At 35.5% G+C, this 13757-nt stretch overlaps 3 protein-coding genes and 1 long non-coding RNA gene across 6 annotated transcripts; 2 read left to right on the plus strand and 2 right to left on the minus strand.

The window, feature by feature from the left end:
* The first annotated feature begins 149 nt into the window (after positions 1-149).
* On the plus strand, positions 150-3344 carry LOC112769259 (ACT domain-containing protein ACR9). 2 transcript variants are annotated; one of them, XM_025813718.3, is made up of 7 exons: positions 462-699; positions 1127-1166; positions 1318-1530; positions 1637-1742; positions 1981-2332; positions 2606-2890; positions 2991-3344. In XM_025813718.3, the coding sequence occupies exons 1-7, from the start codon at positions 652-654 to the stop codon at positions 3135-3137; spliced, it is 1191 nt and encodes a 396-aa protein (XP_025669503.1). In that variant the 5' UTR covers positions 462-651; the 3' UTR covers positions 3138-3344. The 2 variants fall into 2 exon arrangements, with proteins under 2 accessions (XP_025669502.1, XP_025669503.1); XM_025813717.3 differs by lacking the exon at positions 1127-1166 and having other exon boundaries at positions 150-699.
* A 2458-nt stretch (positions 3345-5802) lies between these two features.
* On the minus strand, positions 5803-7279 carry LOC140181554 (uncharacterized). The gene is made up of 2 exons (XR_011876342.1): positions 7095-7279; positions 5803-6993 (listed from the first exon to the last, which is right to left on the minus strand). It is a non-coding gene; the product is annotated as an uncharacterized lncRNA (long non-coding RNA).
* On the plus strand, positions 5993-8248 carry LOC112769260 (uncharacterized). Of its 2 annotated transcripts, XM_025813724.3 has the most exons (11): positions 5993-6131; positions 6215-6299; positions 6373-6569; positions 6649-6731; positions 6830-6875; positions 6988-7044; positions 7139-7193; positions 7271-7371; positions 7467-7530; positions 7630-7763; positions 7885-8248. In XM_025813724.3, exons 1-11 carry the CDS (start codon positions 6075-6077, stop codon positions 8056-8058), a joined length of 1053 nt encoding a protein of 350 aa, XP_025669509.1. In that variant the 5' UTR covers positions 5993-6074; the 3' UTR covers positions 8059-8248. The 2 variants fall into 2 exon arrangements, with proteins under 2 accessions (XP_025669509.1, XP_025669506.1); XM_025813721.3 differs by having other exon boundaries at positions 7467-7763.
* A 737-nt stretch (positions 8249-8985) lies between these two features.
* Positions 8986-12001, minus strand: LOC112769262 (THO complex subunit 4A). Its single transcript, XM_025813725.2, has 5 exons — positions 11612-12001; positions 11333-11482; positions 10534-10602; positions 10262-10443; positions 8986-9718 (listed from the first exon to the last, which is right to left on the minus strand). The coding sequence occupies exons 1-5, from the start codon at positions 11777-11779 to the stop codon at positions 9541-9543; spliced, it is 747 nt and encodes a 248-aa protein (XP_025669510.1). The 5' UTR covers positions 11780-12001; the 3' UTR covers positions 8986-9540.
* Between the last annotated feature and the right edge of the window lie 1756 nt (positions 12002-13757).

Genomic DNA, 13757 nt, shown 5'->3' on the forward strand with positions numbered 1-13757 from the left:
TAGATATGAAAAAATAAAACATTTTAAAATAGATACGAAACAACCGTGATCTCAAATTAAACTGAAAATAAAACTAAATTAAGTTAGTAAAATAGTAAATTTACTCATCTATTTAAATAAATATAAAGTTTCGAATTACATAAAATAACGCATTGATTAACCACAAACTCTTCAGATTTACAAATTAATCCAAAAAAAAAAACAAGAAAGATAAGCAGCAAGTCAGAAACCAGCAACATTCGGCGACGTTTCACTACTGTGGCTTCTGGGTTGCTGACGTGGACATGTCGAATCACAGTCAGCTTAACGAGGAATTAGATGGGGAAAATCTAATCTTAACTCTCACCAGTCACCACACTGTTCTCAACCTTCTCCTCCCTTCAATTACTCTTTTCTGTTAAGCAACGTAACAAACTCAAACTCAAACCTTAATCTTAACCTAAAACTATAAAACCAAAACCATCTCACACTACTCACCGATTCACTTCCTTTGACCTGCCACGCGTGTCAGAGCTGTAACCATCATCATCATGAGAGTTCCCGGCGGCGCCGGCGGCGACGACGACGTTGTTCAGATAAAGGAAGCCAGCAAGTCTGGTGAGCCTTTTGTCATAACTGTAAACTGCCCCGACAAAACCGGTCTCGCTTGCGATGTCTTCAGAATCATCCTCGATTTCGGTCTCTCCATTGCCAAAGGAGGTTGTCATCCTTAAACTCTTTCACCGGTTGAATTCTTTTGGTAGACTGGGTATTTTGTTTCACTTTTATGACATTCTTCAGTTGGAAATTTTGTTATTTATTTAATTTCCTCTTTGCTAAAGTAGTTGTTTAATTTTGGTGGCTTCATAGTTTAAAGAATTTTTTGACTCTGATAACTTTCATGATAATAGCACAGATTTCATTAATTTGGAAATACTAAAAATAGATATCTTAGTTCGCTGAATTATTTGTGCTGCATCTTGATTACTGGTATTTTTTTTTTTTTCAATAGATTTTAGACTCTGAGTAAATGTCTTCCTTGTGGCTTTGGCTTTTATTATATGACTCCTTCGATTTTTTGATTTGGATTCTCTAAATTTTGAATTTTACTTTAGAAGGTAAAGTATGATCACCGTTTATTTCATAGGTCGGACCAAAAGAAAACATGGGAGAGAAAGCATTCAATGGTGAGAGATCTCACTTTATTCTCTAAAGTGAAAATCTAAAATTTAGAGGATCCAAATTCGAGATTTTTTATAATGTGAGTGGTTTTCTTGGCTTAAATGCTATGGCTAGTGGAGGCTGATCGCTTTATTTCACTCCTCTGAATATTCTCAGACATCTCAACTGATGGCATTTGGTGCTACATTGTATTGTGGGTAATTCCTCATTCCACATTGCTCGCTACAAGTTGTTCTTTTCTTAAAGATCGCCTTCAATCAGTTTGCCCACCGTGTTCCGCCTCGTTTTATCTTGTCCAGCAACCTCCAAGATCATCTCCTGTATATTTACTCAAGTTTTGTTGCCTTGATCGAAAGGGATTGTTACACGGTAGCAGAAATTCTCTTTGTTTGAGTTGATCTTTCATGTTTTGTGTGTGTGTGTGTGTGTGTGAGCTGCGATTTTGTTGCTTATGCTATAGTTGATACTTTTCTAGATGTTACAAAAGTCCTCTCGGAGCTTGAACTTTCTATACAAAAGGTGAAAGTGACGACGACACCCGATGGCAGAGTCTTGGACCTCTTTTTCATAACAGATAACATGTGAGTGGCCTATCTGATTGTGAAATTTTTTGGCTGAATGCCATGGTGGGATTAGTTGATAATGTTGATTGCAAGGAATATGTTTCTTTTCTAGATGTGGCTTCCCCCTTAGGAGATGCTACTTGAAATTTGGCTTATGAACATTATAAGGAATCTATTGGTTCTGTCAAATATTGATGCCTTTGATTCAAGTGAGTAATGCTGGCTGTTAGTAACTGTCACTTATTTTTTGTTATAGAGAACTTTTACACACAAGAAAGCGACAAGATGAGACGTGCGAAAGATTGAACAATGTTCTCCAAGACTCCTGTGTCAGCTGTGAACTTCAATTGGCCGGTCCGGAGTATGAATGTAATCAAGGCATCACTTCTCTGTCACCTGTTTTAGCCGAGGAGCTATTTCAATGCGAGCTATCAGATAATGAGCGGCGTTCTCAAGCTCTTAGCCCAGATATGACAAAGTTGAAAAGGACCAATGTGATAATAGACAATTCGCTAAGTCCAGCTCACACACTTATTCAAATACATTGTGCGGATCACAAGGGTCTTCTTTATGACATTATGAGAACTTTGAAAGACATGAATATAAAGGTATAGGTTTTCTTTCTTTATGGAATCACTTTTGCAACATAAGTATGCTTGATAGGTTCTCATTTCTTTCAAGTTCAAATATCCTTCAAAGATATACAATATTCATCTCTTCAATTTTTGGTAGAATGCTGACTTCAAAAGTTCTTGGACTTATATCCATGGTTATTTTATCAGTTTTGTCGACCTATGATCCTTTTAAGACTAACTTTCTAGTCACCCTGGCAAAACTATAGCATTGCTGCAGTTTGCTGACACTTGAATTCTTCTTCGCAGATTTCTTATGGCCGTTTTTCACCAAACACAAAAGGGTATCGTGATTTAGACATATTTATTCAGCAGAAAGATGGGAAAAAGATTTTGGATTCCGGGAAGCAGAGTGCGCTTTGCTCACGTCTAAAGCAGGAAATGCTTCATCCATTGCGAGTTATGATTGCCAACCGAGGGCCCGATACTGAACTATTGGTTGCTAATCCAGTTGAGCTATCTGGAATGGGAAGACCTCGGGTGTTCTATGACGTCACATATGCTCTCAAAACACTTGGAATCTGTGTTTTCTCGGTAAGCAAATTCAGCAATGTGATAGAAAATCTCTACTATCTCCAATTGTTATCAATAATCAAGATCTTACAATGTTTATGTTATTCCCTTTTTGTTTTAGGCTGAAGTAGGACGTTGTTCAGCATCAGCACGTGAATGGGAGGTGTACAGATTCCTTTTGGATGAGAACTGTGAATTTCACTTAACAAGTGTTGCTGCTAGAAATCAGATTGTAGATAGAGTTAGAAGAACGTTGATGGGTTGGTAGATATTGAATAGTGCTTTTTCTTTTTCCTTTTTTAGCATAATATGCCTCATCTGGTGTTTCCAATAGTAGTTGTGTCTTCTGATTATTATTTCTTATGCTGATGATCAATTGTTGGCGTTGTAATTTCGTTAGTGAGTATATGATGTTTGTTTCATCCTAACACGTTGTTTATAAAGGTTTTATTAATGAAATAAAGTTCAGTCAGGAGATGCAAGAGTTTCTGTTGTTCGGTTATCACTTGTTAAAAGTGAAACAGAAAGCCATTGAGAATGAATCCAACAGTTCATTTTGTCAGTGTCATTGTTTGGAGTATTTTTATCTTTCTGATCTTCATTATAGATGAGAACTCGCTAACTTGTTCGCTGCAAGACCACACCGGAGAAGATTATGCAAGGATATTACCATGCTTAAGTTAATTTGTGTATCTTGTGACTATGATAACAATTTATCCCTTTTAGTTCTTCCTTTTTTTATAGTGTTTTCTCTTTTCTTTTCTTTTTTTATTAGAGTAGCGGCTTTATTTTTAAATGAGATATCACAATCCTGGTCGTTATAACCATTATACTTAATAGAGTAAAGTGACAATTAGATCTATGAAAATTTTAACTACGAACTAATTAATCTTTGATGAAAAAAAAGGACATATATGTCTTTTTGTTAATGGATAGTGTGAAACAAAACAAAGTTATCTATATGTATGTCTTTTTATTGCCACATGAGTATAGAAAATATAATTTTGGATAGTAAAATATTTATTATCTTTTGAGTTTTCATATAATTTTTATCAACTGTTCTATTTATTGTGAATTCTAATAAAACATGTGAAGTTTCATTCTAAAAGTTGTTATCTGCATGACAATCCTTCATTAATAAACATGTCACAGTAGTTAACGGTATATATAGGCAGTACTAGGGATGTCAATGGGGCGGGGCGGGGGTGGGGGATGCCTCCCTGCTCCCCGCCCCTAGAATTAATCCCCATCCCCATTCCCCGCGTTCCCCATATTCCCCGCGAGGTCCCATTCCCCATCCCCTTATATTTAATATTCATATGAAAATTATAGTAAAAAATATCAAAAAAATAAAAAAAAACTACAAAATACTATTACAAACACACAAACATATCTTATCTAAGATTATAAGTCCAGAAATACAACATAGCAAATTATAATCCATAAAATACAATCTTAAAATACAACTTCCATTCTAAAAAAAAGCAATAAGATATAGTCTTTAACATCAAGTATTCTTTGATGGTCATAATTGCTTTAGATACATAGAAGGAGAGAAAATCAAGCAACTATTTCAAAATCAAACCCTAACTATTTCAAAATTATAAATCCTATATGTCTAATTGGTTTAGATACATAAAAGGAGAGAAAATCAAAATTATACAACACAGTGAGTAGAGAAGACTGAATAATAGGGTTAGTGTTTTTTTAATTGGTAAAATTACTAAAAAACCCACCTATGTTAGAAATAAAGTAAGGTTATCTAAAAAATTTCAAACATTCGGGAAATTATCGGGGATGGGGCAGGGATCCCCGCTCGGGTCCCCGCACCTGTCTCGAGGGAATTTTGCTCCCCATCCCCATCCCCACGGAAAAAATTTCCCACCAACGGGGCCCCATTCGGGGTGGTCCCCGCAGGGATCCCCGCCTCCTGAGGATTTTTGACACCCCTAGGCAGTACCATTAAATTTTACGTGATAAATTGATAGAAGAACTTCATGTGTCCACTGTTTATTATCGTAAAGAACTAAATTTGTACTTTTTTTTTTTAAAGACTAATTCGAGATCAAAATCTTCAGGGACCTACTTGTTACTTTACTCTACTTAATATTTATGGGCTCAGAAACATTTTCACGGATCAATTTTGTAGTATTAATTTGAATGATTCAAGGTTCCATAGATCTTGATTCTTTCTCTTTTATAGGCTTATTTTGCATAATAACCTTTTTGGACCTTTCAATGTTGTTTTCTTGTGAACTTTGACTTAGTTCAGAACAAATACTATGATGAGTTTGAGGTTCTGCAATGCTGATTAGATTGAGAAAAGTTCTGTGGTCGGCACATAATATATGCATTTAAACAATGTGATTTTATCACCGCCATCCATTAGAGAATAAAAAAATTAAACCGAGTTTCATGAGAGTAAAAAAAACAGCTCCCAAGATGACAGTGAAAACTGCGTCTCTTAGATAAAAGATTTAAATTCGTATACCATTTATCTACTATTATGAGGTGTAGATAATAATGTAAGAGAAGTTTATATCTCTACAAAAAACTAATGGTAACTATGTTTACATAACATGTGTACTAAAAGAAAAATCAAAGTAAACCGATTTCCTCATGAATTAAATTATAGTGATCCAACCTATGAAGTTGACAACATTATACTATTTTAGTGAACACGCGGTAGCTAGGACAACACAGCACCCACCAAATTAAACCGCAACGATGCACAAACGCCTTTAATTTTGTGTCTCATATTTCCAATACCAGCCTTTAATTTTGACAACACTTTGATCCTGACACTTCCATGGTGCCACCGTGGCCAAACACCTCACACTAATCACATTTCCTTCTACGTCTCTCTAACATAAAATGACATAACATTAGATTAGATTAAATTTAAATAAATAAACAATATAGTTGCACGAAAATGAAAAGCACAAAAACCACATACATATATGTCAAAAGAGAGAAACGGCTATGGACAACTATTAATTAGGACCAAACACTAGGATCCAACTCCAAACATGCGTCAACTTTGATTTGTACTACTGTACGGTCGGTGGTGCTGTCGGAAGATATTATACACACACATATCATGTGGAAATTGAAATCTGTGTTTTCATAAAAAAGACTATAAAACACTGCTGCTCCATTTGAATTCAGATATCAGAATATTGCTTCCTGAAAACAAAAAAAAAAAATGACTAGTAGTTGTCTCAGTGCTCTTTCTCAAGCCATCCACAAGAAGCTCCACCGGGTTCCTTTTCTTCTAATTTCAAGTTTTTTTTTTTAATCTTAATGCTTGCTTTGTGTTGATGTAAATATGTGTGTGTGTTGCAGGCAGTAGCTAATCCGTCGCAGAGGCGCAACTTGTTGCAGGAGCTATTTGCAGATGTAGCTTTAGAAGTGGATGATCGGGCGAAAGGTGAGTTAGTTATGGAAATTTGAAACTGTACGCGTATTATAGTTGATGATTTTGAGTCTCCTGGGTAGAACAGATGTAATAGTGAAAAAGGAAGAAGATGTTATATCTCCTGCAGAGGATTTGATTGAAGGTCCGTTATGTTTCTATGATGTTCTTGCTGAGTATTTTGCCAGAGTTCCAGAGACTGGAAAACGTATTCTTGAAATGATTGTTCAAATGTGGACCCAATCATTTGCATCCAACATATTTGCCCTCCTCTTCCACAAATGGGTATGTCTTGCCTTTCATTTCATTTATAGATTGTTGCGCAAAATATATATATATAAAACTGGTTCAAACATTTTTGCAGTTATTTGAAGTTCAACTTGACAATTCAGAAGTTCTGCTTCGCTACTCAGCTGCTCTTGTTCAAGGTGCCACTAATGTTTTCTGGTATGTATGATGAATCTTTTGTAGATGAAGTGATGAACAAGTTAGTTATGCTTATTCCCTTGTAACTTTAAAAATATTTATTGTTTGTTTATGAAAAGGATTGACATTCAAACACACACAAGGCGTTTCCAGTCTCTATTCCGTGTAAGAGTCCTATAGCCAAATCTTATTAATGTTTCGGAAAAAGTTTTGGCCAATGATTATTAATCTTCCTCTTCCTCTTCCTCTTCCTCTTCCTCTTCCACTTCAAGATCAGTACCTTCTGCAAGATGTTACATTGGTCCCCAATCAATTGAATAAAATCCCAGTTCAGGTCTGATGAGATCTCCTCAGAGTGTTATTTATCAGTAGAACTATGCTCACCTGATATGGATTTAGCGGCACTTAAAATTTTCATTGAATTCCAGGCACAACGAGATATGTATCTTTTGCTTTCAAGGTTCATGCTCTTTTACAATGCAGGTAGATATTATGTAGACCGGATTAGCCTATGAATAATTGTCCAAGTCTTCTAAAAAGGTTGTTGGTTCTCTATGCAGCTCACAAAATGGATAGCTTTCTGAAACATTGTCCAACTTTTCCAAATGCCTTCTTGAATGGTGGCCCGGCAGATATATTTGTTACAGAACTTACTGATCAGGTACAACTTTTTGTGTTTGGAGTTGTTCTCTGTACCAATGTAGAAATGATGATGTTAGCTACCCTACTGATCTGTGGTTCTGAAATTATTTTCAGCTTCAAAAGTTGAAGGTGGAACCAGTACTACTGCATTACCTTTCAGAAATTAAGGTCCTTCAGGGTACTATGGACTATAGTTACCATGAAATACTATACTCAAAAAATTCTTATCTCGAACTAACCCCCTTTTTATTTTATTTTTTTTATCAATATTGTACAGGCATGGAACTTAGAATGACTACAAGTACAAGACTAAAAACTTGTTTGTATAGTTTCACTTCTCCTGGCGGTCTGATGTATCCCACTAGAGCCGTTTGTCATACGGCCTGGGAAGCATTGGATTTGCTCTTTCCGGTAAGTGGCAAATGCTGTTATTCTCAACCTAGGTTGTATTTTGACAGTTAACTAAAATAGTAGGAGCTAGATGTTTGCAGCCTAGAAACATTTGACTTAGATATTATAAAATGGCACTCAGGTTGGACGATACCCTCGGCATCTTATAAGTTTGTTCTTTAGATTGTTATATCCCTGGTATTGGCCTTCCACTTGCTGGAACTTGGTGGATTTTTGCATTAAGGCAATCCTTTACTCCTTGTTGAGGGTATTATTGTCCTTCTGGGCAAAGATTGCCAAGCCAAAGTCATCTTAGACCATCCCCATGCCCATGAAGTTTTTACAGATGAACTTCCAACTTTGAATGCATGCCAACAGGGAAACGCAAGGGGAAAAAGGGTCTCTGAACATTTCCCGCACGCACTATTATCATTAATGATAATGATAATTCATGTACAATTTTACTCTATCAGCAATAAATCTAGAATTCAATCCAACTTCACAAAGCGGGGATTTTTTATAAAAGGCACGGAACTGCAATTCGTTCCATCAAATTTACGAACAAGTTGTCGGTTACTCTCTATATGACTACGAACAACAGGTTATAATTACATTGAACAAGATAATAAAAAGGCGCTAAGCTTTGTAACAATTATATACCTCAAGTCCTAACTGCTGCAAAGTAGGAGCTTCAAAAAATCAACTTAGCAATCCCATATTTAAGAACAAAACACTTGTATTGGGGATGATTATTAACTAGAACTGGCCGTCGATGATCATATCCTTTGCTAATATATCGGCTTGTACAAAACCCAACATGGGAGAAATATGCACCAGGTTATAATCCCTGCACTGCAAGTCTTTCCCACACCCAACTTACATGCCTTGAAAACAGAATTGTTCAACGACCACTCCAACCATCACTAAGAGCAAGCACTTCCCTCTTCCCTATGTAACATTCAGTTCGAATACTGATGATTGCATATGAAATAATTCGGAACAAAATGTAAACAGAACACCATTTAGACAGCTTAACCTTGAATGCAGCAGGATCTACATAAATGCTAACTCCTGCAGCAAACCTATCACGGAAGGCTCTATCTATCTTTCATCTGTTGAACTATCTTGACCAGTGCACCCAACCAGAGAACAGATGATAGATTCCATCCCACTAGATAGTATGTCAGAATTACCAAACAGTCAAGAGAAAAACAACTTCCCTAAAAGATACAGCCAATACAGGTAAGAAAAACTCAACATGGTATACCATCATATAAAAAAATTAATAGCACAGGAAAAATGATACTACCAAGAGAGATTCAAGGAGCTTTGTCATTCTGGGGGGAGGAGGCAACAACAGGGAAAGCTACCTTCTTTGATGATTCCACAGTTACAGTCTAATCAAAACACAAAGCAGCAGACAGCAGTGGGAGAAATCTGCAGCCTTCCACATTTTGAAGCCAAAGCTTTCTTTGTGCATGGATAGACGAGATCACAGATTCCACATCCATACTTGCTGAATAAAAATTGATTAAAGCCAATGAAAGCAAGCCCGACTGCATATTACATCCTGACTTTGTTTCTTTACCCACATTTCAGTCGTAGTCAAGAAAAATAAATATTTGACTACAAAAATCCCAAACTACATATATCAACGGAAAAAGTTCACTCTAGAAGTTGTCCTTCCCCTTTTTCCCCTAAAAGCATGGGATAAAGTTACATAAGTAGGCAGTGTTCCATCACCAAGCCCCAATAACCACAACGGTAATACCAAGAAAATATAACACGGGTAATTTCTTCAGTTTAATTGCATTGCCTCTGAATGGTACTTCTCCAAATCAGCATCAAGATCTTCCGCAGATACCTTCTCGCCGCCACGACCTCTTCCACGCCCTCGACCTCTTCGAGGAGGGCCACGTCCTCTACTTCCACCACCACGTGGTCGTACTAATGGCCCTCCACTTCTCCCTTGTCCACTGTTTAAAAGCCAAAATACGTGTAATAAGCTTTAAATAGATCAAAAGCATTGCCAAATCAATGATATAGACCTTCAAATTGGATTATAAAAACAATGTCTACAAGATATTTCATGATAAAAAGCATCACAAAAGATTTAGGTATAATTACCAGAACTAAAATTGAGTATTCACCGATCAAACTCATATACACAACAGGATGCATGCTCTAAGGTTTTTGTTAGAAGATCCAAATTTCAAATATGAAATGGCAATCTTTAGTGCGAAGTTAATATAATCAATGCAATCCTTCAAGGTAATGCCAAATTCGGAACAATGAACTACATTTACAAAAAAGGAAATAATTTAATCAACACAAAACAGGACATAGTGAAGCTTTGCAGCATGGTAAAAGAGAAACCTCGAAATACAAAAAATCAGTGCATGCACATCCCATAACAACAGTCAGTCCCAGCACAATAGAATCATGAATGCCTAACTTCCAAAAGTTAGATTAAGGACAACCCAAACACCAATGTACAGATTCATTAATGAATTACATACCTTCTGGGAACTACACCCAAATTTCCAAAACCTCCATTTGCAGCAGGAGCAACAGCTTGTGTTGTGATGTTCGTTCCAACAATCTCTACCTTCATTGGTTTCCCATCCAGTTGCACGTTGTTGTACCTCTTCACTGCAGCTACAGCATCAGCTCTCCGCGAGAAGACTACTTCCGCTGTACCCTATGGAAAAAGAGTATTTTTTTTTCTAAACTATGGCAGGACAGAAACAATTGATCAGAAGGACCAAAATATTCCAGCTGGACTAGATACCTTCGATCTCCCACTCCTGTCGTAATGAACAGTGTGCCGTTTCAAGTCACCAACTTCAGAAAATAATTCCTACAATTATTTGAAAAAAAAAACAATAAATACAGAGTGGAAAAACTTCAACAGGAGATAGAATGAAATATAGCATAAACAAAACACATGCAGGCATGATTAGAACAACAATGAAAGTAAGTTCCTGGTGTTGTATGCATCGTCAGTGATAAACTTGGAAACATCATTATTTGTAGCTTTTTAAAGGATTGCGAATACACGTTGTTGTAATTCTTTCCCATTCATTATGTTGCACCAGACGTTGACCTCAGTGTAATTAATGGGAAAGGAAAAGATATGATAAGAAATATTGAAATAATGACTCCTTAAAATAGTAGTCCAAATCTGTGTTTAGTGTTTTTATATTGAGAAAGCATAGCAATTAAGCTCGCTATCAGATGTCCCAAGCTGATAGAAATATTCGATATTATCACTAACCAATAATCATGCATACATGAGTTTGTAGCGGTTACAATTAGAATATGTGCTTCACGTGCTTTTATCTCTTTAAATACATAAAAAGAGTAGAATAACAGAGCCAATTCAAAATCAAATTTCACATATACAAGCAAAGGCATGGCTAGGAAGTGTTCTTCTACATCCCTTAATGTAATGAGAGAGAGAGAGAGAGAGAGAGAGAGAGTAGCAAAACAAGCAACGTCAAAGGCTTCAAATTCAAAAGTCAGAACACCAAAGCGCTCTGCTTAGGAAACAAAGATAGATTATTGAATATCAATAAGAGATGGCTCACCTTGATATCATCGTTAGAAACACCGTAATCCAAATTCGAGATGTATAGCTTGGTCCCCGTTTCAATCGACGACGCTCGACCACCCTGCGCAGGGAAAGCTCCCACAGCCTGATCTGCATACAGGTCGTGCTGCCACGCTGTCTCCGGCGCCTGAAAACATATAAAAACGAAACCAACAAAAGGTTACACCAAATCACCTTCGCGATCTGAATCCCATAAACAAAAAGATTCGAAAATATTCAAATCGAACAAAAATCAATTAAAAATAAAAGTAAAAACCTTAGCGGTGGCGTAAGGCGCAAGACGGTTGGCGGCGCGGTTTGGGAAGCGGCGAGTAGGTCCGGGTCCGGATCCGGGTTGGCGACCACGGCCGCGGGATCCGCCTGATCCGGACTTCTTGTTGTTCTTAATGATGTCGTCAAGGGTCATATCGAGTGCCGCAGACATGGTTGCAGCAAAGATTAGATTGGATCTGAAGAGGGAAAAGGAATGGAGGAGGAGGAAGGGAGATTAGGGTTTCCTCGAAGGAGAGAGAGAAAGAGAGGATAAAATGTAAGGAGGTGCCAGCTGGGGGCTAGAAAAGCGGAAGGAAGCAGAGACTAAGAAGGAAACAAAGTCAAAATAGTGAAAGAGAAATATACGCGGTATAATTTGCAGCCGTAAAATCTAAGTCGGTCTCATCACTTCTTCCGCCCTTTATTGGATTAAAGAAATAATTTTCCCTTCAAATAAATAATAGAATATGGATTATGATTCTAATTGATGAAAATATATAGAATAAAATTACTTCAATACGATCCTGTGATATGAAAAAAAAAAAAAAAAAAAAACAAACTTTCATCTATACAATATAAAAAGAAAAAATAATATTATATATATATATATATATATATATATATATGGCATTGAGATATGAATTAATGTTAAAATAGATATCAATTAATTTGATTTTTAAAATATTTTTTAATTTGATATCTAAGAGATAATAATATAAGTTAAATTGATTCTTGTCATTATTAAAAACCTTTTGTAATATTAAGAACGTTGTTATATTATAAATTTTACTTTATACATCAGTAATTATCAGTAATATATAAATAAAAATATAAAATAATCAATTTGATTATTCTCTTTCAAGAGATTCCATGTTAAACAAATGAATTTGCTACCATTTATACAATTTCATATATAAATAACCAAAAAAATTAGTGAACATTTTTTTTTAATAGATTTTGATAATGAATATAATCGTCTAACAATAAAATTCAATAAATCGCTCTTTCCCTCTTAACTTCTTTTAGTTTAAAATATATTTTTAATCCATATTTTTAAATATTAATAACTAATTATTGTTTAAAAATAATAAAATTATATTGACCCTTTAGTATTTCTCTAAAATTATTTCCTAAAAGTAACAAATAAATAAATAAATAACGCAAAGAAAGGAAGACAAAAAAAATCGAAAGTTAGAAATAATCTATAACCTCGAAAGCATTCCAGGGTTGAAGCCATTCTGTGTATGATTGTTTATTCTTCGTAGCCACTTAGCAATGAGCTATATCAATTGCTAATCATTGAATTAGTGAAATGTTAGCTGTCCAGTTGTGGTGAAGAACTTCTCTAATATTCAAAAGAAGATCATTGTCTTCTGTCGACATTGTATTGATCTCTTGTTTGATCAATAAGAAGGCCTCTAAACTATTAGTTTCACAAATTCTTTCTCTGCTCTCACACTTTTACGTAGTACAAGTCTTTTTCAGATTACAAAGAATATTTGCCACTGTTCACTAGAATGTTACCCGAGAAACCTATTCGCCATCGCCCATGCTATTATGAATTAAACTGCCCAATTACCCTAAAGTCTTATCTCATGTCGTAAAGCAAAGGTTAATCAGAGATTACGACAAATCTAAGGCTTATACAATAATATATATAGAAAGAGATAATAATTCTAAAAGCTCAATGAAAGAATAGAGCTCAAAGTCGCATAAAGCGAAATTACAAAATGCATAACATTCACAGTCGACAACTAAATGCGTAGGCACAGACAGATCAAAACATAATATATATATATATATATATATATATATATATATATATATATATATATATATATATATATTGTAGATAGCTCCAAGATACACAAGGTAATAATTGAATTAATAAGATATATATATATATATAAGTATGAAATACCAAAAAGATGATTAGTCACAGCTTGCGGAGTTTAGGCCGGCTAGTCAAACAGAAATACAAGAGTTTTGGAAGTTTAAAACAGTTTATACAACTTATCTCTCAAATCAAGCCTCTAAGGCCATAAAGTCTAAAAATAAAAAGATGAGAGAATACCACAACAAAAGTAAAGTAGAATAAAGCATATGAAAGACCATCATCCGCTCTGTCACCATATTCACAAAATTTACCG

Source organism: Arachis hypogaea, chromosome 18 (genome assembly GCF_003086295.3).
Source record: "Arachis hypogaea cultivar Tifrunner chromosome 18, arahy.Tifrunner.gnm2.J5K5, whole genome shotgun sequence".
In the NCBI taxonomy this organism is placed as follows: Eukaryota; Viridiplantae; Streptophyta; class Magnoliopsida; order Fabales; family Fabaceae; genus Arachis; species Arachis hypogaea.